At 45.0% G+C, this 20,880-nt stretch overlaps 1 protein-coding gene across 4 annotated transcripts in view; it reads left to right on the top strand.

The window, feature by feature from the left end:
- LOC139543829 (nipped-B-like protein B) overlaps positions 1-20,658 on the top strand; it is a 50,867-nt gene extending 30,209 nt beyond the window's left edge. For 2 of the 4 annotated variants that reach the window (XM_071350287.1, XM_071350289.1), the window contains 37 exons: positions 128-1,432; positions 1,781-1,960; positions 2,117-2,308; positions 2,747-2,818; positions 2,910-2,999; positions 3,218-3,318; positions 3,423-3,509; positions 3,627-3,858; positions 4,172-4,323; positions 4,433-4,513; positions 5,229-5,329; positions 5,492-5,624; positions 5,732-5,814; positions 6,245-6,377; positions 7,321-7,464; positions 7,572-7,658; positions 7,755-7,978; positions 8,191-8,293; positions 8,407-8,505; positions 11,398-11,544; positions 12,115-12,249; positions 12,402-12,500; positions 12,647-12,700; positions 12,969-13,077; positions 13,205-13,341; positions 13,571-13,711; positions 13,830-14,078; positions 14,183-14,273; positions 14,425-14,598; positions 14,896-15,086; positions 15,598-15,705; positions 15,830-16,030; positions 16,166-16,312; positions 16,492-16,835; positions 17,002-17,176; positions 17,752-17,946; positions 19,577-20,658. In XM_071350287.1, the coding sequence (XP_071206388.1) occupies positions 128-1,432; positions 1,781-1,960; positions 2,117-2,308; positions 2,747-2,818; positions 2,910-2,999; positions 3,218-3,318; positions 3,423-3,509; positions 3,627-3,858; positions 4,172-4,323; positions 4,433-4,513; positions 5,229-5,329; positions 5,492-5,624; positions 5,732-5,814; positions 6,245-6,377; positions 7,321-7,464; positions 7,572-7,658; positions 7,755-7,978; positions 8,191-8,293; positions 8,407-8,505; positions 11,398-11,544; positions 12,115-12,249; positions 12,402-12,500; positions 12,647-12,700; positions 12,969-13,077; positions 13,205-13,341; positions 13,571-13,711; positions 13,830-14,078; positions 14,183-14,273; positions 14,425-14,598; positions 14,896-15,086; positions 15,598-15,705; positions 15,830-16,030; positions 16,166-16,312; positions 16,492-16,835; positions 17,002-17,176; positions 17,752-17,946; positions 19,577-19,939 (6,659 nt within the window). In that variant the 3' untranslated portion in view covers positions 19,940-20,658. The remainder of the gene's footprint in view (positions 1-127; positions 1,433-1,780; positions 1,961-2,116; positions 2,309-2,746; positions 2,819-2,909; positions 3,000-3,217; positions 3,319-3,422; positions 3,510-3,626; positions 3,859-4,171; positions 4,324-4,432; positions 4,514-5,228; positions 5,330-5,491; positions 5,625-5,731; positions 5,815-6,244; positions 6,378-7,320; positions 7,465-7,571; positions 7,659-7,754; positions 7,979-8,190; positions 8,294-8,406; positions 8,506-11,397; positions 11,545-12,114; positions 12,250-12,401; positions 12,501-12,646; positions 12,701-12,968; positions 13,078-13,204; positions 13,342-13,570; positions 13,712-13,829; positions 14,079-14,182; positions 14,274-14,424; positions 14,599-14,895; positions 15,087-15,597; positions 15,706-15,829; positions 16,031-16,165; positions 16,313-16,491; positions 16,836-17,001; positions 17,177-17,751; positions 17,947-19,576) is intronic. The other 2 variants (XM_071350288.1, XM_071350290.1) reach the window with 1 other exon arrangement.
- Positions 20,659-20,880: the final 222 nt, after the last annotated feature.

Consider the following 20,880-nt stretch of genomic DNA (forward strand, 5'->3'; position numbering starts at 1 on the left):
CTAGTTTTACACTTGCTGATTTATCACATACTGGCAATATTTTTCACTTAATAATGAGAGACGGGAGAAAGAACTTGATAGTTGTGGGTGTCTGTCAATTTCCTTACCCATGGTTTCCTCATTGTAGACAAGCCACTGAAGAAGCGGAAGCAGGACTCGTATCCCCAAGAGCCTGGCGCTGGAGGTACAGCGGGGGCAACTCAGCCTGGCGTGGGAGGGGGCAATGCTGGCAGCAAGTTGGCACCCCAGGAGGCTAGTGCAGCCAGTAATGGTGCCAGCCGGCCTGCCCTAATGGTCAGCATCGACCTGCAGCAAGCAGGCAGAGCTGACGGGCAGCCAGAGGTGAACATGGGCACCCCCACCCCAGCCGTGGAGGCCCGGCGCTGGCCCGAGGAACGCCTGGGTCCAGAGGACGGCTCCGACTCTACCGGAGTCCTGCGGCTAAAGTCCAAGACGGATGGAGAGCGACTACAGACTGCAGACGGCCGGCCAGAGGTCATCAAGCAGCGCGCCGACACACCCAAGAAGCTGGGCCCCGACGGCCGACCGGAGACCCCTAAACACAAGCACGAAAACAGAAGAGACTCGTCCAAACACAGACACGACGGAAAACCTGACAATGGCAAGGCCCGACCTGACAGCAGGACGCCTGACACGCCACGACAACGGCACGAGGGCCGCTCAGACTCTGGTCACAGGGAAGACAGGTCCCGAGACAGCGACACATCCCGTATCCGCAGGCCAGAGACCCCCAGCAAGTCCAGCAGGGGGGAACACGACTCCAAACATGGACGGGACAGAGACAGGGAGCGGGCGGATAAAGACAGGGAGAGGAAACACAGGACAGAGGCAGGGGAACCACGGGACCGCCGGTCTCCAGAGCAGCGCTCCAGGCCAGAGAGCCCGCGGGTTAAGCAGGAGGGCCGAGGGGGGGTGGACCCCAGTGTGCGCCAGAGGACTGACCGGCCATGCCCCAACCTCAAACCCCCTAATAAAGAGGAGAGGAGGAGCGGGGAGGAGAGGAGGAGTGGGGACGGCAGCAGGAACCGACAAGACTCCAAGCAGCAACAGCAGCCTGCTGAAAGCAAACAGGAGTTCCCTGCCTACCTGCTAGGGGGGGTAAAGTCTGGAGGCTTTAAGAACTTTGTGATTCCCAAGATGAAGCGGGATAAGGATGGGCATGTGTTGGCAGCTGAGATGAGGAAGCCTGGGTCTGGTCTGGGGCCTGTAATGGAGGGCTGGAGCGAGCCCCGGGTCAAGCTGGAGCGACTGGGGCTTGTAGAGGAGATGAAGACAGGAGCCAAACCTGTTGTGGTGCTGCAGAAACTCAGCATCGACGAGGTGCAGAAAATCATCAGGGAAAGGGAGGACAGGAACGCACGCGGCTCCAAGTCCTCCAAGAGCAGACACTCTCATGAGAAGTCTGGGAAAGGTAAGAGACATCCTGCTGTATGCGTGACTGACTGGGTTAGCTTATTGTGTGGGTGAAGTTAAGGTTTAACTATGGTTTTGACATCATGCGTTTTTGACTTAATATGAGAACTTTGAGAGTTTTAATTACTTTGCACATTGATCCACTAGCAGCACACAATCACGTACTGTATTTCACCCCCTTTGAAGGGATTATGATTTATTTTGGGGTTGATTTGATTTGGTCATGAGGCCTTGCTAATGATCCTGTATACAAGACACTACTGGTTTTAATTGTGGCGCGTAATGTGTCGTTGTTAGTGTACCTTTCATACAAGGGCTAATAGATGACTGGGTGACCTCTCCTTAGGAGGTCTTGACGAATCAGTGTTGAAAGAACTGCCTCCTCATCTCATTGCTGAGATAGAGTCCACCATGCCACTGTGTGAGAGAGTGAAGATGAACAAACGCAAGCGCAGCACCGTCAACGAGAAGCCCAAGTATGCCGAAGTCGACTCCGACGACTCAGACAACGACTCTGTGACGGAGTGTGAGTGTCACACACATATCTGTCCCCCCCCCCCACAGCCATATCCAAAACTGTGTTCATTTCAATCCCAGTAGTGCAGGCTACTGGTTGATAACAAACCCCTGATGATTAAAGCAACATCCTGTAACTCGTTGCTCCTTCTTTCTCTCCGTGCAGCTGCACGGAAGCGTCACAAGAAGGAGCGAGAAAAGACGTGGGCGCCTGATGAGCGGGAGAGGAGAGGCTCAGGAGAGCACCGGAGGAGTAGTGGGGGCTCCCAGGAGCGGCGCAAGGGATCCGGCAGGCGCTACCGAGAACGCAGCCCAGAGGAATCGGATGAGGAATCCCCACCACCCAGCATGAGTGACCGTAAGTCTGGCACTGTCTTCGACTGACCATCCAGCATGGGCGTCAGTGGTTATTTTTTTCCACTGTCTGAAGAGTTTAAACCAGCAGGCTATACCTGGGCATTAGATGCAGGGTAAAAATGCAGAGGATGAGATGTAAGATCATCATTTGATCACCCTTTTGTTGCTGAGCTTTGTGATTTACGTAAATTCACTGAAAACCACCACGAACACAGTTATATTAACAGTATTCCACTTTTCACACAGCCTACTTTTGGCCAGCTAATAGCCTAACCACCGATCAAGCAACAGTATGGACTGAACATTCAAATCCTGTTGCTGCATGATTATTTTGCTTAGACTATATAGTTCAAATTAAGATCTTAAATCTATAGTAATATTTCACTAGGTAAGTGTTGCTGTCCAATGTATTTTTCGAACATGTATCTATCCTGTCCAGTTGCCAGAAAGATGAAGAAGAAGGAGAAACAGAAGAAGAGGAAGGCATACGAGCCCAAGCTGACACCAGAAGGTAATTTCGTCCTAACTTCAGCAGTGTCTTTGTTGTATGACTTTTGTCCCATTAACGCAGGTTACTCACTTTCTCTGTGTTTACTCAAAAGAACTGATGGACTCCTCCACGTTCAAGAGGTTCTCAGCCAGTGTGGACAACATTCTGGAGAGCTTGGAGGACATTGACTTCAATGCCATGGGTATGCATTATTCATGATCTACTTTTACAGGTGTTTTTTTTAAATCCTCGGCGGTTTGAGTCGGTGTTTATAATACCTTCTACCAAGGATGGGACAGATAACCTTGTGATTGTTGGAATTATTTTCAAATGTAATTTGATTTCAGCCGTAATGTAATGTTCAGTGACAAATGATGGTGACAGGACTGCTTCCTCTAACTGCAGAACTCTTGTCAACAGATGATGATGAGATCCCACAGGAGCTTCTGCTGGGGAAACACCAGCTGAGTGAGCTGGGCAGCGAATCTGCTAAGATCAAGGCCATGGGCATCACCTTCAGGGTAAGAAAAGGGAACACTGGATGCAGGATGATGTCAGTCTTTTTGGCAATCCTAAATTGGATAAGGTATTCTGTTATGTATTTTCTCATCTGTCTCATCCATAGCTTCCATCTGATAAGTTGGTGAAGGTCCTGAACATCCTGGAGAAGAACATTCAGGATGGTTCCAAGCTCTCCACACTGATGAACCATGTAAGTTGTCCCCTCATATGGTTTCCTGGACACAGATTATGTCTCCTCCTGACTTAAAAAGCATGTTCCATGGAGAAGTTCCACTTGTCTGAACGTCTTCTCTCTCTGTCCCAACAGGACGCAGACGCAGAAGACGAGGAGCGGCTGTGGCGTGACCTCATCATGGAGCGCGTGACCAAGTCAGCTGACGCCTGTCTGACGGCCCTCAACATCATGACGTCGTCCCGCATGCCCAAGGCGGTGTACATCGAGGACGTGATTGAGAGGGTGCTGCAGTACACCAAGTTTCACCTGCAGAACACCCTCTACCCTCAGTATGACCCTGTCTACAGAGTGAACCCTCATGGAGGTCAGCACCCTAAACCCACCTTACTATCAAAAGCAATTGGAGCAAAGCCATAGCATAATGTGGCGAGAACAGGCCATATAAATGTCCAGTCACAGTCTTGATACACTCTGTTCAAAACCAGAGCACCCAGAACATTTGAAAGGCGGTTATTGTAAAGAATAAACACAGTGTGTATATTCAAGGCAGTGTGGTCTGTCTCTGAACTAACTGCACTTATGCATATTCCTGCCCTGACTAACTGTGGAGAGGGTCTTTGCTCTACATTCCTTGTTAACTGTTTTTCTCATTGTCTCTCCTCCCGTCTCCCACCCAGGTGGCTATCTGAGCTCCAGGGCTAAGAGGGCTAAAAGCTCCACACACAAGCAGAGGGTGATCATCATGCTCTACAACAAGGTGTGTGACATCGTCAGCAACATCTCTGAGCTCCTGGAGATCCAGCTGTTGACTGACACCACCATCCTACAGGTGAGACTCGGCTCCTAGTGCTATACCTGGGGGTCATGCCCTTTGACCTCTGACCCTTTCTGACCCCTGCTCACCTTGTGACCCATCTCTCCCTCTCTCCTTACCTGAGGTCTCCTCAATGGGCATCACTCCATTCTTTGTGGAGAGTGTCAGTGAGCTACAGCTGTGTGCCATCAAACTGGTGACTGCGGTAAGAATCCAAAACAGGGTTCCCATTGAGTTCTGCCTTTTGTTCTTGAAAAATCTAATTTTATTTGTCACATGCGCCGAATACAACAGGTGTAGGTAGACCTTACAGTGAAATGCTTACTTACAAGCCCTTAGCCAACAATGTAGTTTTACGAAAATCCCTAAAAAAAGTAAGAGATAAGAATAACAAATAATTAAAGAGCAGCAGTAAATAATAGCGGGGCTATATACAGGGGGTACCGGTACAGAGTCAATATAAATAAAGTTCCCTTTATTGTGCATCCATACAGCCCTTATATAGCAGGGCCAGGGTTGCTCTTGATGTGGTGCTTCAAACCAGGGTTCCCATGGAGTCTGGATTTGTTCTAGAATATATTTCCTTTCATTGTGTATGTATTATGTATAGCAATGTCAGGGTAACTCTTTCATTTATTTGTATTTATTAGGATCCCCATTAGCGGCTGCCAAGGCAGCAGCTACTCTTCCTGGGGTCCAAACAGGATTAGAACAATTACATCAAATAAAACAATTCATCATACAATACATGATTATTCTATTATTACAAATGTACAATATAATCTTTACAATATAACAATATTACCAATGTGTGTGTGTATAGAGTGTGTGTGTGTGTGTGTGTGTGTGTGTGTGTGTGTGTGTGTGTGTGTGTGTGTGTGTGACTCCGATGATGAGCCTTTTCTCCTGATCTCCCTTAGGTGTTCTCTCGCTATGAGAAGCACAGGCAGCTCATCCTGGAAGAGATCTTCACCTCTCTGGCCAGACTACCCACCAGCAAACGCAGCCTCAGGAACTTCAGGTAACTGCACCTGTAGAGAACATGCGCCACGAGAGACCAAGCCATGTCATAGTTCTCAAGAAACAGTCCTTATTTTTCAAATGTTTTTCTGGTTCTTTTCAGCGTGTTTATCTTGCCTCAAATGAATTGTCCGTGTTTCTTTGTCTATGTGTGTGTCCCTAGGCTGAACAGCAGTGATAAGGATGGGGAGCCCATGTACATCCAGATGGTCACAGCTCTGGTGCTTCAGCTCATCCAGTGTGTGGTGCACCTCCCCAACAACAGGGACAGTCACGACGATGAGTACAACAAGAAGGTATGTTAGAGATGCCATATACTACCTGGGCTAGTGATGATTCGACAGAATTCTCAGCCAAAGACTTCCGTATTTAGTTTGTTCACAAGCGCTCTCTATTTTCCCAGGTGGATCAAGATGTCCAGATCACTAACTCTTATGAGACGGCCATGAGAGCAGCTCAGAACTTCCTGTCCGTCTTCCTAAAGAAGTAAGTTGATCTCTCGTTTTCAAAATCAAACTACATCCTAACTGTTATGAGAAGACGGTGTGGCCTCCCGAGTAGCGCAGCGGTCTAAGGCACTGCATCGCAGTGCTAGTGGCTGTACAGTGTACACCAGCTGTACAGTGTTTCCTCCGACACATTGGTGCAGCTGGCTTCCGGGTTAAGCGAGTAGTGTGTCAAGAAGCAGTACGGCTTGGCGGGGTCGTGTTTCGGAGGACGCGTGGCTCTCGACCTTTGCCGAGTCTGTACGGGAGTTGCAGCGATGGGACAAGTCTGTAACTACCAATTGGATATCACAAAATTGGGGAGAAAAAGGGGTAACATTTTTATTTTATTTTATTTTTAAAGATGGTGTAAGATATCTGTTATGATACTGTAAGCTCTTCGATCAAACTTCCCTCTGTCTGTGTTTCAGGTGTGGCAGTAAGCAGGGAGAGGAGGACTACCGGCCGCTGTTTGAGAACTTTGTCCAGGACCTGCTGTCTACGGTGAACAAACCAGAGTGGCCAGCTTCAGAGCTTCTCCTCAGTCTGCTGGGCCGTCTACTGGTGAGTCCATCCGTCATAGAAACAAAGATTCAGCTAAATCAATCAGTTATTGACTAGCAGTAGAGATAAAAGCACATAGGACTCCTCTGGTGTAGGGATGGGCACGTTTATCCAGATATCCGAACATACATTAGTATTGGATTACTTGTGTGAGTAATCCTAAAAATAAGAAAATAATATAGGACTATTTTAAAAATGAAAAGGCTTTGTCAAAATGTTAAATTGTCTATGTGACATTGTTCCATACAAGGATATATAGTACCATGACGTTTGAAATTCTTAATTTAATAAAACAAACTTTTAACTGTATTTTTTTATGACGTGCGCTCCACAATATAGACATACCGGTAGCCTACACACGTTTCACGCGTGTAGCTGCTTGTTTCTGTCGGCCATTCAAAGCAGCAGAGGTTCCATGTGTAGCAAGTGGAGTGAGAGATCTCTAAGCATTCCAACATTTTATAAAAAATTACATAATAAAAAGTTTGCTAAATGAGAAGGCGTGGGCTACAACCGACAGGTAGGCTGTTGTTTAATCTGAATGGAGTTGTTATTTGTTGACTAGGATGGGGAGCGCCGCATATTATAGCCTCAAGTAGCTAGCTATCTACATCTCTACATTGATTTGATGCAGTCTAGACATACACTGTCGGATAGATAAACTATGGCAACCGTTACAAGTTTGTCTAGAGTGAGATGGCGTTGCTACTTTACTAGTCTCTCTCTCCGTCTCACACACCAGTCACTCCCCAGCCCGCTGCTGTAGCAGAAGCTCAGGTTAGAAACATAACACATTTAAAAACACGTGTATTTCGACTATCCGGATATCCCCCAAAAATAGTTACATGATTTAAAATGCCCATCACTACTCTGGTGAGTTCTTTGCTGTTGTGGAAAAAAATAACAGCCTGAATGACACACTTCTCCCTATCCACTGTTCCAGGTGCACCAGTTCAGTAATAAGCAGACGGAGATGGCTCTGAGGGTGGCATCGCTTGACTACCTGGGCACGGTCGCTGCCCGCCTGCGGAAAGACGCCGTCACCAGCCAGATGGACCAGCGCTCCATTGACCGCATCCTCAAAGAGGTAAACGTTCAGTCAAACACAGAACAATCTGAACACGCACACATTTTAGGTTGACCAGGACAATGCTCAACCTCATCCTCAATATTCTTGCTGTATTTCCAACCCAGACCCAAGGCAATGATGAGACCCAACAGCTACAGAAAGCCTTGCTGGATTACATGGATGAGAACGCAGAGACGGATCCATCTCTAGTTGTGAGTGTGTTTAATGCACATACTGTAGTAATAACTGCCCGTTACTTACATATCAGATGAGAGGTGTAACTCTTCATTTCCACTGCTGCTCCTCAGTTTGCCAGGAAGTTCTACATAGCTCAGTGGTTCAGGGACACTTTGACAGAGACAGAAAAGGCCATGAAGTCTCAGAACCAGCGAGGGGACGAGGACTCTTCTGAAGGCCAGCACCACGCCAAGGACATCGAGAGCACCGGCGAGATCATGCAGAGAGCTGAGGCCCGCAAGAAGTACCTCCGCAACATCATCAAGACCGCGCCCTCGCAGTTCAGCACACTGAGGTAGGACTCAACCCTCGCTGTCCCACTCAGTAACTGAAAGATTGCTGGGTCGCATCCCTTTGCCGACTAGGTGAAAAACCTGTCGATGAGCACTTGAGCAAGGCACTTAACCCTAATTTGTCCTGTAAGTCACTCTGGGTAAGAGTGCTAAATGACTCAAGTGTAAATGTGGCTCAACCTCAATGTTGGCCTGTCTCTCTTTTCCCCCACAGGATGAACTCTGACACTGTGGACTATGACGACTCCTGCCTGATTGTCAGATATTTGGCCTCTATGAGGCCGTTTGCGCAGAGCTTCGATATTTATTTAACACAGGTAAGAGTGTGATTTTTGTTTAATTCCTGCGTGTTGTGAACCAGCGTATGGTAGACTTGGTGCTTTGTGTATGGTTTGTAAAGAATGGATCTCTGTTCTCTCCTCTCAAACAGATCCTGAGAGTGCTGGGGGAGAGTGCCATAGCTGTCAGAACGAAAGCCATGAAGTGTTTGTCTGAGGTGGTGGCTGTAGACCCCAGTATTCTAGCCAGGGTGAGTCTGCTCTACCCAACACGAAAACTGATCCACCTGCAGTGCCTTGCAAAAGTATTCATCCCCCTTGGTGTTTTTCCTATTTTGTTGCATTACAACCTGTAATTTAAAATAATTTTTATTTGGATTTCATGTAATAGACATACACAAAATAGTCCAAATTAGTGAAGTGAAATTAAAAAAATAACTTGTTTCAAATAATTAAAAAATAATTAAAAACAGAAAAGTGGTGCGTGCATATGTATTCATCCCCTTTGCTATGAAGCCCCTAAATAAGATCTGGTGCAACCAATTACCTTCAGAAGTCACATAATTAGTTAAATAAAGTCCACCTGTGTGCAATCTAAGTGTCACATGATCTGTCACATGATCTCAGTATATATACACACCTGTTCTGAAAGGCCCCAGAGTCTGCAACACAACTAAGCAAGGGGCACCACGAAAACCAAGAAGCTCTCCAAACAGGTCATGGACAAAGTTGTGGAGAAGTAAAGATCAGGGTTATGTTATAAAAAAATATCAGAAACTTTGATCACCATTTAAATCAATTATTAAAAAATGGAAAGAATATGGCACCACAACAAACCTGCCAAGAGAGAGCCGCCCACCAAAACTCACGGACCAGGCAAGGATGGCATTAATCAGAGAAGCAACAAAGAGACCAAAGATAACCCTGAAGGAGCTGCAAAGCTCCACAGCGGAGATTGGAGTATCTGTCCATAGGACCACTTTAAGCTGTACACTCCACAGAGCTGGGCTTTACGGAAGAGTGGTCAGAAAAAAAGCCAAAAGAAAAAAGTGCGCAAACATGTTTGGTGTTTGCCAAAAGGCATATGGGAGACTCCCCAAACATATGGAAGAAGGGGTACTCTGGTCAGAAGACACTAAAATTGAGCTTTTTGGCCATCGAGGAAAACGCTATGTCTGGTGAAAACCCAACACCTCTCATCACCCCAAGAACACCATCCCCACAGTGAAGCATGCTGGTGGCAGCATCATGCTGTGGGGATGTTTTTCATCAGCAGGGACTGGGAAACTGGTCAGAATTGAAAGAATGATGGATGGCGCTAAATACAGGGAAATTCTTATGGGAAACGTGTTCCAGCCTTCAAGAGATTTGAGACTGGGACGGGGGTTCACCTTCCAGCAGGACAATGACCCAAACATACTGCTAAAGCAACACTCAAGTGGTTTAACTTCTTACGGCTGCGATCCCGTTAACGGGATAGAGAAAGATAGAGATAGAATTAATCACTAACATTTGATGACCTTCATCAGATGACACTCATAGGACTTCATGTTAGACAATACATGTATGTTTTGTTCAGTTTACATTGGCGCGTTATTTTCAGTAGTTCCAAAACATCCGGTGATTTTGCAGAGAGCCACATCAATTTACAGAAATACTCATAATAAACATTGCTAAAAGATACAACTGTTATGCATGGAATTTTAGATCCACTTCTCCTTAATGCAACCGCTGTGTCAGATTTCAAAACAACTTTACGGAAAAAGCACACCATGCAATAATCTGAGTACGGCGCTCAGAGCCCAAACAAGCCAAAAAGATATCCGCCATATTGTGCAGTCAACAGAACTCAGAAATAACATTATAAATATTCACTTACCTTTGATGATCTTCATCAGAATGCACTCCCAGGAATCCCAGTTCCACAATAAATGTTTGTTTTGTTCGATAATGTCCATCATTTATGTCCAAATAGCTCCCTTTGTTAGCGCGTTTGGTAAACAAATCCAAACTTACGAAGCGCGTTCACTAGGAGCAGACAAAGTCAAAAAGTTCCGTTACAGTCCGTAGAAACATGTCAAACGAAGTATAGAATCAATCTTTAGAATGTTTTTAACATAAATCTTCAATAATGTTCCAACCGGAGAATTCCTTTGTCTTCAGAAATGCAATGGAACTCAAGCTAACTCTCACATGAACGCGCATGGTCAGCTCGTGGCACTCTGGGAGAGACCTTACTCAATCCACTCTCATTCGGCCCCCCCTTCACAGTAGAAGCATCAAACAAGGTTCTAAAGACTGTTGACATCTAGTGGAAGCCTTAGGAAGTGCAACATGACCAATATCCCACTATCTTCAATAGGGAATGAGTTGAAAAAAGACCAACCTCAGATTTCCCACTTCCTGGTTGGATTTTTTCTCAGGTTTTTCTGTTATACTCACAGACATCATTCAAACAGTTTTAGAAACTTCAGAGTGTTTTCTATCCAAATATACTAATAATATGCATATATTAGCAACTGGGACTGAGTAGCAGGCAGTTTACTCTGGGCACCTCTGGGCACCTTATTCATCCAAGCTACTCAATACTGCCCCCAGCCATAAGAAGTTTTAAGGGGAAACATTTAAATGTCTTGGAATGGCCTAGTCAAAGCCCAGACGTCAATCCAATTGAGAATTTGTGGTATGACTTAAAGATTGCTGTACACCAGCGGAACCCATCAACCTTAAAGGAGCTGGAGCAGTTTTGCCTTGAAGAATGGGCAAAAATCCCAGTGGCTAGATGTGCCAAGCTTATAGAGACATACCCCAAGAGACTTGCAGCTGTAATTGCTACAAAAGGTGACTCTACAAAGTATTGACTTTGAGGGGGTGAATAGTTATGCACGCTCAAGTTTTCTGTTTTTTTGTCATATTTCTTGTTTCACAATAAATATTTTGCATCTTCAAAGTCGTAGGCATGTTGTGTAAATCAAATGATACAAACCCCCCAAAATCCATTTTAATTCCAGGTTGTAAGGCAACAAAATAGGAAAAATGTCAAGGGGGGTGAATACTTTTGCAAGACACTGTATATATACCTATATATACCTGTTTGTCTGTGCATAAGTGTCTCCTCAGTCCTCATCCTCTCCTCTCATCAGTTGGACATGCAGCGCGGGGTCCATGGTCGTCTGATGGACAACTCCACCAGTGTTCGCGAGGCTGCAGTGGAGCTGCTGGGACGCTTTGTGCTGAGCAGACCCCAGCTCACAGAGCAGTACTACGACATGCTGATCGAGAGAATACTGGTAACGAACACACACGGACCACAATACACACCTGAGCAAGCAGGTTATCACACATCTTTATGCACAGATAGAGTCACAGCGTGACACCCTAAACACAGCTGTGAAGTGCAACTCTTTGAGCAATGCGCAAACAAGCTGTTAGAGAGGATAACATGGCTCAGAGCCCTTTCTAGGAGAATGAGAAGGCATCAGCTGAGACAGAGTAGTGAGAAATGGAACTGGGCTGATGACACTTCCCACCTCTAGCTGAGAGTTCATTCCAAGTGTAAAAGTTCACCTAAGGTAATATTATTTTCTCCACACTGCCACCCAGGGCTCTGCTGGAGAACTGCAGGCTTCTCAAACGTAAACAAAATGCATTTGAACAGCTATCATGTCTCCTCTACTCAACAAAAGTAACTCAGATTGTCGTTTTGTTAATATGACATTATTTATTTCATGTTTCATTTATTTCCGACAATATATATAATGATCGCTTGTAAGGCAGAGGTAGCCCTGGAGTGAAAATGTGTAAATATATGGTGGATGTTGCATTCCCATCTGAACTCATTGCACCCCTCTTGTTTCTAGGACACGGGTATCAGTGTGAGGAAGAGGGTGATCAAGATCTTGAGAGACATCTGTCTGGAGCAACCCACCTTCAACAAGATCACTGAGATGTGTGTCAAGATGATCCGCAGGGTCAACGACGAGGAGGGCATCAAGGTGTGTATCCGTCTGCGTCTGTAATACATGTCCGTGTTTCATTTGTTGATGGATACTTCACAGGGCTGCAGAACGTTGTCGTCTGCACATTTGTGTGCAAATTTCAACGTTTGCTCCACTTTCTTACTTTCCCACTTTCTCACTTTCTTCAGAAACTTGTGAATGAGACCTTCCAGAAACTCTGGTTCACCCCTACACCCAATCACGATAAAGACGCCATGACCCGTAAGATCCTCAACATCACAGATGTGGTGAGTTCCAGGGCTCAAAGCTGAGTACAGAACTATCAAACTGTCAAATAACTTTCCAATGTACATCTTTCCAATGTACATCTCAGTCTGGATTTTGAGGGTTGCCTGTTCAACATGTCTTGACCTGATGACATCATCTTTCCTAGGTGTCTGCATGCAAAGATACAGGCTATGACTGGTTTGAGCAGCTGCTTCAAAACGTGAGTATTTCCAGTTGTCGTAGTGTGTTACGTGGTGGTAGTTGGCCTCGAGTCACATTCAAAACTTTTTTTGCATTGGCTCAGGTTCATTGATGTCCCATTTATTCGTGGTCGTGGAAAGTTTTAAGTACAGGGGGAAGTTATGCTGTTTACTCCAGGTCTACTGTGACTTGTTCATATATCACTTTTCTCTTGTGAGAGCTGTTACAAACAAGTTCCAGAAAGATTTACGTTGTGTGCCTCACCTCACAACCTCCCCCTTACTTAGCTGCTGAAGACGGAGGAAGATGCTTCCTATAAACCAGCCAGAAAGGCCTGCGTTCAGCTGGTGGACAATCTAGTGGAACACATCCTCAAATACGAAGAGTCTCTCGCTGGTATGGAGGTCACTCACAGTTTAGATTGCGAATCGCCATTTATCCTGACACATCAATGTACTGTTGATTTATGATATGATAGAAAGTCCAGTTGAGACTGAAGGAAGGATCTGTTTTTCTGTTTCAGATATCGAGAACAAGGGGGTGAACTCCAATCGTCTGGTGTCCTGCATCACCACCCTCTTCCTGTTCAGTAAGAATCGAGCCCAGCTGATGGTCAAACATGCCATGACCATGCAGCCTTACCTCACCACCAAGTGCAACGTAAGGACCCACGCAAACCTTCTCTCCTCAATTTGTTGGAACATTGAGACCAGTGTAAGAAAGTTCAAGCAAAAAGTAGCCACTTGATTTTACATAGTGCTCTAGGGCCATCTAGTGGTTGATTATTGTCAGTACACGTTTTATACAACAACATGACCAACAGGTCAAGCTTAGTCTCACATTAGAAATCTCTGTGACTGTATCAATATGAATTTTATCTTGTTTTCAGACCCAGAGTGACTTCATGGTGATCTGTAACGTGGCCAAGATCCTGGAGCTGGTGATCCCTCTGATGGAGCACCCCTCTGAGACCTTCCTCACCACCATAGAGGAAGACCTCATGAAACTCACCATCAAATACGGCATGACGGTACATCTCTAGTAAAGGCTACAGCTTGTAACCAGCTTCAATACTAAAATAACCCTCGAAGGAACCAAATCAAATGTGAAGGACCGGTTTTTAGTTATTCTGTCATTTTTTTTTGCAGGTTGTGCAACACTGTGTGAGCTGTCTTGGAGCTGTCGTGAACCGGGTCACTCACAACTACAAGTTTGTTTGGGCTTGTTTCAACCGTTACTATGGTGCCCTGACCAAGCTGAAGACCCAGCACTCAGAGGATTGCAACAATCCTGTTCTGGCTGCTAACAAACCGGCCTTGCTGCGCTCGCTGTTCACTGTGGGGGCGCTCTGTCGCCACTTTGACTTTGACCAGGAGGACTTCAAGGGCCCCAGCAAGGTAGGGCCAGGAAATAGAAGGGAGATATATTTTTGTATTGTTGGGGATGTTTAAAGACCTGAATACTTGATGTATTGTCAGTCACTGTTGCTTTTTCCCTTCAGGTTGTGATAAAGGACAAAGTGATGGAACTTCTGCTGTACTTCACCAAACATGAAGATGAGGAAGTTCAGACCAAGGCCATCATTGGTTTAGGTAAAGCTAACCTTACTTCACCCTAGCACAGACCACTAGTTGTTCTAACAAACTTCTGTCATCCACCACCAATGGCTTTTGTTCCTCAGTGCTTGGGCTGATATCTTTTTCCTTCCCTGTTACACCCCATCCCCCTCTCTCCGTTCTCCAGGCTTCCAGTTCATCCAGTACCCAGGGCTGATGTTCATGCAGGATGTGAAGAGTCTGTACAACGGCATCCTGTCGGACAGGAAGAGCTCCGTCAACCTGAAGATCCAGGTGCTGAAGAACCTGCAGACATACCTGCAGGAGGAGGATTCTCGCATGCAGGAGGCCGACCAACAGTGTGAGTCTCACCTCTGCGTCTATTCAATCTAATATATTCCATTTCCTTATCCAAAGTGACTTACAAAATAGAGTGTATACATGTTCATATTGGTGGCCCAAGCAAAAGTTAATTTATTCACATCAATACGGGTAAAAGAAAACACACAAGCACAGCAATATAATAAAGTGTTAGAATGGGGCACAGGATATTGGGTGTGTTAGTTAGGGCATGCCTCCATGATGTCTAGTGGCTAGTTTCCATACGGCTGAACCAGGCTCAGGGTTCCTAATGGTTCTCGTCTTTGTGCGTCTGCAGGGAAGAAGCTGTCGAAGCAGGAGGACCTGAAGGAGATGGGGGACATCTCGTCAGGCATGAGCAGCTCCATCATGCAGCTGTACCTGAAGCAGGTGCTGGAGGCCTTCTTCCACACACAGTCCAACGTACGACACTTTGCCCTCAACGTCATCGCCCTGACGCTCAACCAGGGCCTCATCCATCCTGTGCAGGTACATAAAACTTCAGAAACCCATACAGCATACCATTGGGCTACTCTTCTCAGACAAATCATTCCTAAACTCTGGCCATGTAAAAAATACATGTGTGATTATAATGGAGAAAAGCATCACTGTTGTCAACAGTTTTGTTGTTTTTCAACTCTTGATGATCGGCTATGAAAAGCCAACTGAAAATTATTCATGATTATTATTTGACCATGCTTGTCACTTATGAACATTTTTTAACATCTTGGCATAGTTCTGTTATAATCTCCACCCGGCACAGCCAGAAGAGGACTGGCCACCCCTCATAGCCTGGTTCCTCTCTAGGTTTCTTCCTAGGTTTTGGCCTTTCTAGGGAGTTTCTCCTAGCCACCGTGCTTCTACACCTGCATTACTAGCTGTTTGGGGTTTTAGGCTGGGTGTCTGTACAGCACTTCGAGATATTAGCTGATGTACGAAGGGCTATATAAAATAAAATTGATTGATTTTGTAACTGCTGTTGATCCATCTTCTTTTTCAGTGTGTGCCCTACCTGATTGCCATGGGAACGGACCCAGAGCCCACCATGAGGAACAAGGCTGACCAGCAGCTGGTGGAGATTGATAAGAAGTACACCGGCTTCATCCATGTGAGTGTCTGTGGGCTGGTCTCAGGGTAGAAAGAGCAGCCTGGCCTCTCAACGGACTGGTAGTGTGATCATCTACTGTATGTTATCAATGTATATAATGCATTGTGTTTGGTTGTGTGTTCAGATGAAAGCCGTGGCGGGGATGAAGATGTCCTACCAGGTACAGCAAGCTATCTGGTCAGCTAAGGGTACGGTGATCCGTGGCTACCGGCAGGACGAGACCACCTCGGCCCTCTGCGCCCACCTCTTCTCTATGGTCCGATCCAACCGGCAGCACCGGCGAGCCTTCCTCATCTCACTGCTCAGCCTGTTTGATGACAGCTCGGTGAGTCCCTCCTTCCCCTAGATAGATACACATTGAGAAGAATCAGTATTATAGCAGTGTACATAGACAGAATGAACAGGTAGACAAAAGTTTGGTGAAGGTAATTGTTGTTATTGTGACTTTTCCCCACTGCAGAAGATGGAGGTAAACATGCTCCTGTACATAGCAGACAACCTGGCCTGTTTCCCCTACCAGAGCCAGGAGGAGCCCCTGTTCATCATGCACCACATAGACATCACCCTGTCTGTGTCCGGCAGCAACCTGCTGCAGTCCTTCAAGGAGGTAGGTCATACACACAAGATCACACGCAGCCACACGTGGACTGGTTTGTTAAAACACGACCTATAATGTGACTTTTAAAGACATACAAGCTATAGTGGGTTTTATACCCTATAATAATCCCCAACACTAGCTTTTGTTTGGTTGTGAATGACTGACTCACTCCTCTGTCATCTCTGCAGTCCCTTCTCAAAGAGCCGAGGCGGCGGGAGAAGAAGCAGAAAGAGAGGAAGTATCACTCAGAGGAGGAGAACTCTGAGGAGGAGGAGCGTCACAGCAGCCGCTCCAACAGCAGTGACGAGGACGATGAGGTGGTCCACAGGCCCAAGAAGCCCAAACACCGGGCCCAGGCCCACGTGGAGTCTGACTCTGACTCTGACCTGGAGATGGAGGACTTGGACAAGGTGATGCAGCGTCTGCCTGACAACCCCGTCCCCCTGTTGGACTTTGCCAACGCCTCGCAGGGTATCCTTCTGCTGTTGGTTCTCAAGCAGCACCTAAAGAACCTCTATGGCTTCTCAGACAGGTACGTCACTACATAACATCTCACCTTACCGTCTCACTGGACAAGACTGAGCTAGGAAGATCACAATATGATACTGATATGTATTCTGTCTTTTTATGTTGCCATGCCAATTTCGCAGTTAATGAAGAAATAACCTAAACTTAACCTCTTCATCCGCCCACTGTAGTAAAATCCAGAAGTACTCTCCGACGGAATCGGCCAAGGTGTACGAGAAGGCTGTGAACAGGAAGAGTCACGTGCACTTCAGCCCACGCCAGACATTGGACTTTTTAACCTCTGACCTGGCCAATGTTGAACTGACCTACGACATCAAGAGGAGGATCGTCAAACAGTATCTTGATGTAAGAGATCGCTCTCACTTCCTTTTTTCTGAAAGTCTCTTGAGTTGTTTTGTTTTGGGTCGTAATAAGGAAATAATGGAGTTTTGGAAAATTGGGTTTGGAATTGAGCCAGATGGAGTTTATTTTTGTAGTTTGTGAAAGGTTTATGCAGTAAGGCAGGGTTCGCAAACTGGCGGCCCGCGGTTGTTTTGGCCCCCAAAGTTTTCTAAGCCCTCACAATTTTTTAGGTTATATTATATTTACATTTGACTGTAAAAACACCAGGAAATCAGCTCCAAGTGATTTTAATTTATGAAATATGTTCCCAAGTATTCCCACGCATAATAGACATGTGATCATATAAAATGTAAGCAAGGTTTGAAATTATTATGTTTCAGTCAAGTATGATATCTGTTTCGGCTTCTTGCGGTCAATTTGCAGTCTCCAAACTGTATGTAATTATGTTTCCGGCCCCCCGACCATCCGCTCAAGAAAAAATCGGCCCACGGCTGAATCTAGTTGATGATCCCTGCAGTAAGGTGAACTAGTGTTGTTTCTGAGCGCAGCAGACTGGTTAATATTCTTGTCTCTCTCAGTTTAAGTTACTGATGGAGCACTTGGACCCTGATGAAGAGGATGAGGAAGGTGAGGCGTCTGCCAGCGCTAATGCCAGAAACAAAGCCATCACTTCACTGCTGGGAGGGTCCAGCCACCAGGACCACAAGAACCACCACCAGGCTCCTATAGAGACGGACGACGACGAGAGTGACGGAGACGAGAAAACCCCAGGGGTGAGCCCCAAGCAGCCTGTCTTACAGCTGTTATTGTCCCTGTTAATGGCTTTTTAGAAGACTGTTGACTGCCATGTTGGCTACTGAAACCTACAGTGCCTTCAGAAAGTATTTATACTCCTGGACTTATTCCACGTTTTGTTGTTACAGCCTGAATTCAAGATGGATAAAATAGATTTTTTTTCTCACCCATCTACACACAATACCCCATAATGACAAAGTGAAAACATGTTTGTTGAAAATTAAATACAGAAATATCTAATTTACATAAGAGTCAATACTTTGTAGAAGCACCTTTGGAAGCGATTACAGCTGTGAGTCGTTCTGGGTAAGTCTCTAAGAGCTTTCCACACCTGGATTGTGTAACATTTTCCCATTATTATTTTCAATTTTTTTCTAGCTCTGTCAAATTGGTTGTTGATCATTGCTTGACAACCATTTTCAGGTTTTGCCATAGATTTTCAAGTAGATTTAAGTCAAAACTGTAACTCAGCCACTCAGGAATATAGACTATCTTCTTGGTAAGCAATTCCAGTGTAGATTTGGCCTTGTATTTGTCGTTATTGTCTGGTATAAAGCAGACTGAACCAGGTTTTCCTCTATGATTTTGCCTGTGCTTAGACCCATTCCGTTTCTTTAGTATCCTGAAAATCTCCCCAGTCCTTAAAGATTACAAGCATACCCATGACATGATGCAGCCACCACTATGCTTGAAAATATGGAGAGTGGTACACACTCAGTAAAGTGTTGTATTGGATTTGCCCCAAACATAACACTTTGTATTCAGGACAAAAAGTGAATTGCTTTGCCAAAAGTTTTTCAGTATTACTTTAGTGCCTTGTTGCGAAAAGGATGCATCTTTTGGAACATTTTTATTATGTACAGGCTTCCTTCTTTTCACTCTGTCAATTAGGTTAGTGTTGTGGAGTAACTACAATGTTGATCCATCCTCAGTTTTTTTTCTCCTATCACAGCCATTAAACTCTACCTGTTTTAATGTAACCATTGGCCTCATGGGGAAATCCCTAAACGGTTTCCTTCCTGACTGGGTGTATTGATACACCATCCAAAGTGTAATTAATAACTTCACCATGGTCAAAGGGATATTCAGTGTTTTTTAAATTTACATTTTAACCCATCTACCAGTAGGTGCCCTTCTTTGTGAGGCATTGGAAAACCTCCCTGGTCTTTGGTTGAATCTGTGTTTGAAATTCACTGCTCAACTGAGGGACCTTACAGATAATTGTATGTGTGGGGTACAGAGATGAGGTACTCATTCAATTTATGTGATTTGGTAAGCAAATGTTTACTCCTGACCTTATTTAGGCTATCCATAACAAAGGGGTTGAATACTTACTGACTGAAGACATTTCAGCTTTTCATTTTTAATTAATTTGTCATTAAATTATTTTTTTTAACACAATTTCACTTTGACATTATGGGGTATTGTGTGTAGGCCAGTGACTACAAATCTAATTTTAATAAATTCAATAAATTCAGGCTGTAACACAACAAAATGTGGAAAATGTCAAGGATGTGAATACTTTCTCAAGGCACTGTATCTGCTCTCACTGCCCTCGGTGCAGTAGTTAGCTGGGTGTCGTAGTAATACTGCTGCTTCTTTCCCCAGTCATCACGAAGATCCAGGAAGCACGGCGACTCTGCGGAGGCATCAGGTCACATGAACGAGACGGTAGGTTCCATGGACGTCATCGCCCTCTGCTGCCCCAAGTACAAGGACCGGCCACAGATCGCACGCGTCATCCAGAAGACCAACACAGGCTACAGGGTGCACTGGATGGCTGGGTCCTACTCTGGAGTTTGGGCTGAGGCTAAGAAACGGGACGGACGCAAAACTGTGCCTTGGGTGGACACTATCAAGGAGTCAGACATTATTTACAAGAAAATACCCTTGACGAGTGCACACAAGCTGACGAACAGAGTGGTGCAGACTTTACGGTCACTGTACTCAGCCAAGGACGGAACTTCCTAATCGACTATACGGTTACTCTCAGACAGACAAACTCTTTGCAGCCAAACTCTATTATGAGGAACCAACGTTTTTCTAATACAGAAAATACAAAAATACTACAGACACGCAAAACATGAAATGTAAGCACGAGATAGAGAGCAAGTATTGTGAACTTTTGGTCTGTGATGAACATTTAATCTGGATCCAGGATATGTTTAAGTTAAACAGAAAAAACACAAGAAGGAAATGTTTGGAAAACATTGTGTGGGAGCTCCTTCGCTGTTGTGCAGCAAACTCGGTTGTTTGATTTTCCCACTGTATCATAGTTTAACAACAAAAAAAGACAAAAATGTTTATATCGCTGACAAAAATTCTGTTTAAAAAAATAAACAAAGTGAATGTTGAAAATTAGTCTGTTAATGTTCTTAATAAAGTGTTCTTGGAGTTTAACCTAGCACCGGATGGATTTCTTTAGCTTAGTTTCCAGGGAAGCTACTTTTAAAACTTTTACCTTTTTATTGTTTTATTCCCTTTTGTTTACCCATGCTGTACAATGGAGTCTCTTGGATATAATTTATTCGGTTGAAAGCGAAGCATGCAGTATATGTGGCCTACATGCAGGGGAGGTTTTTTGTAAATTTAGATTTTGATGTATTAGGTCACCCAAGAGAACGAAAAGGAATCCCCAGCACTTCTGGCGGAGCAAATACTGCAATAAATTTTTTTACTTCTCTTTGTTACTTGTCTCGTTTGCATTTGACTTTATTTTATTTTTTTCATGGTGATGGTGCGCCACCATGTAGTATCTGTTGTCAACTTGTCATTTGTTGTTTGTCATTTTTGTTATTGTTTTTTTTCTGTTTTAGTTTTTGATATTATACGTGGAAGGTCCAGGATGATGGAAAGGGCTACAGTATTTTGATTCCCTAGTAGTAGAATTGTACTATGGTCAATTTTGTCTT

The sequence above is a fragment of the Salvelinus alpinus genome, chromosome 18 (genome assembly GCF_045679555.1).
Source record: "Salvelinus alpinus chromosome 18, SLU_Salpinus.1, whole genome shotgun sequence".
NCBI lineage: Eukaryota > Metazoa > Chordata > Actinopteri > Salmoniformes > Salmonidae > Salvelinus > Salvelinus alpinus.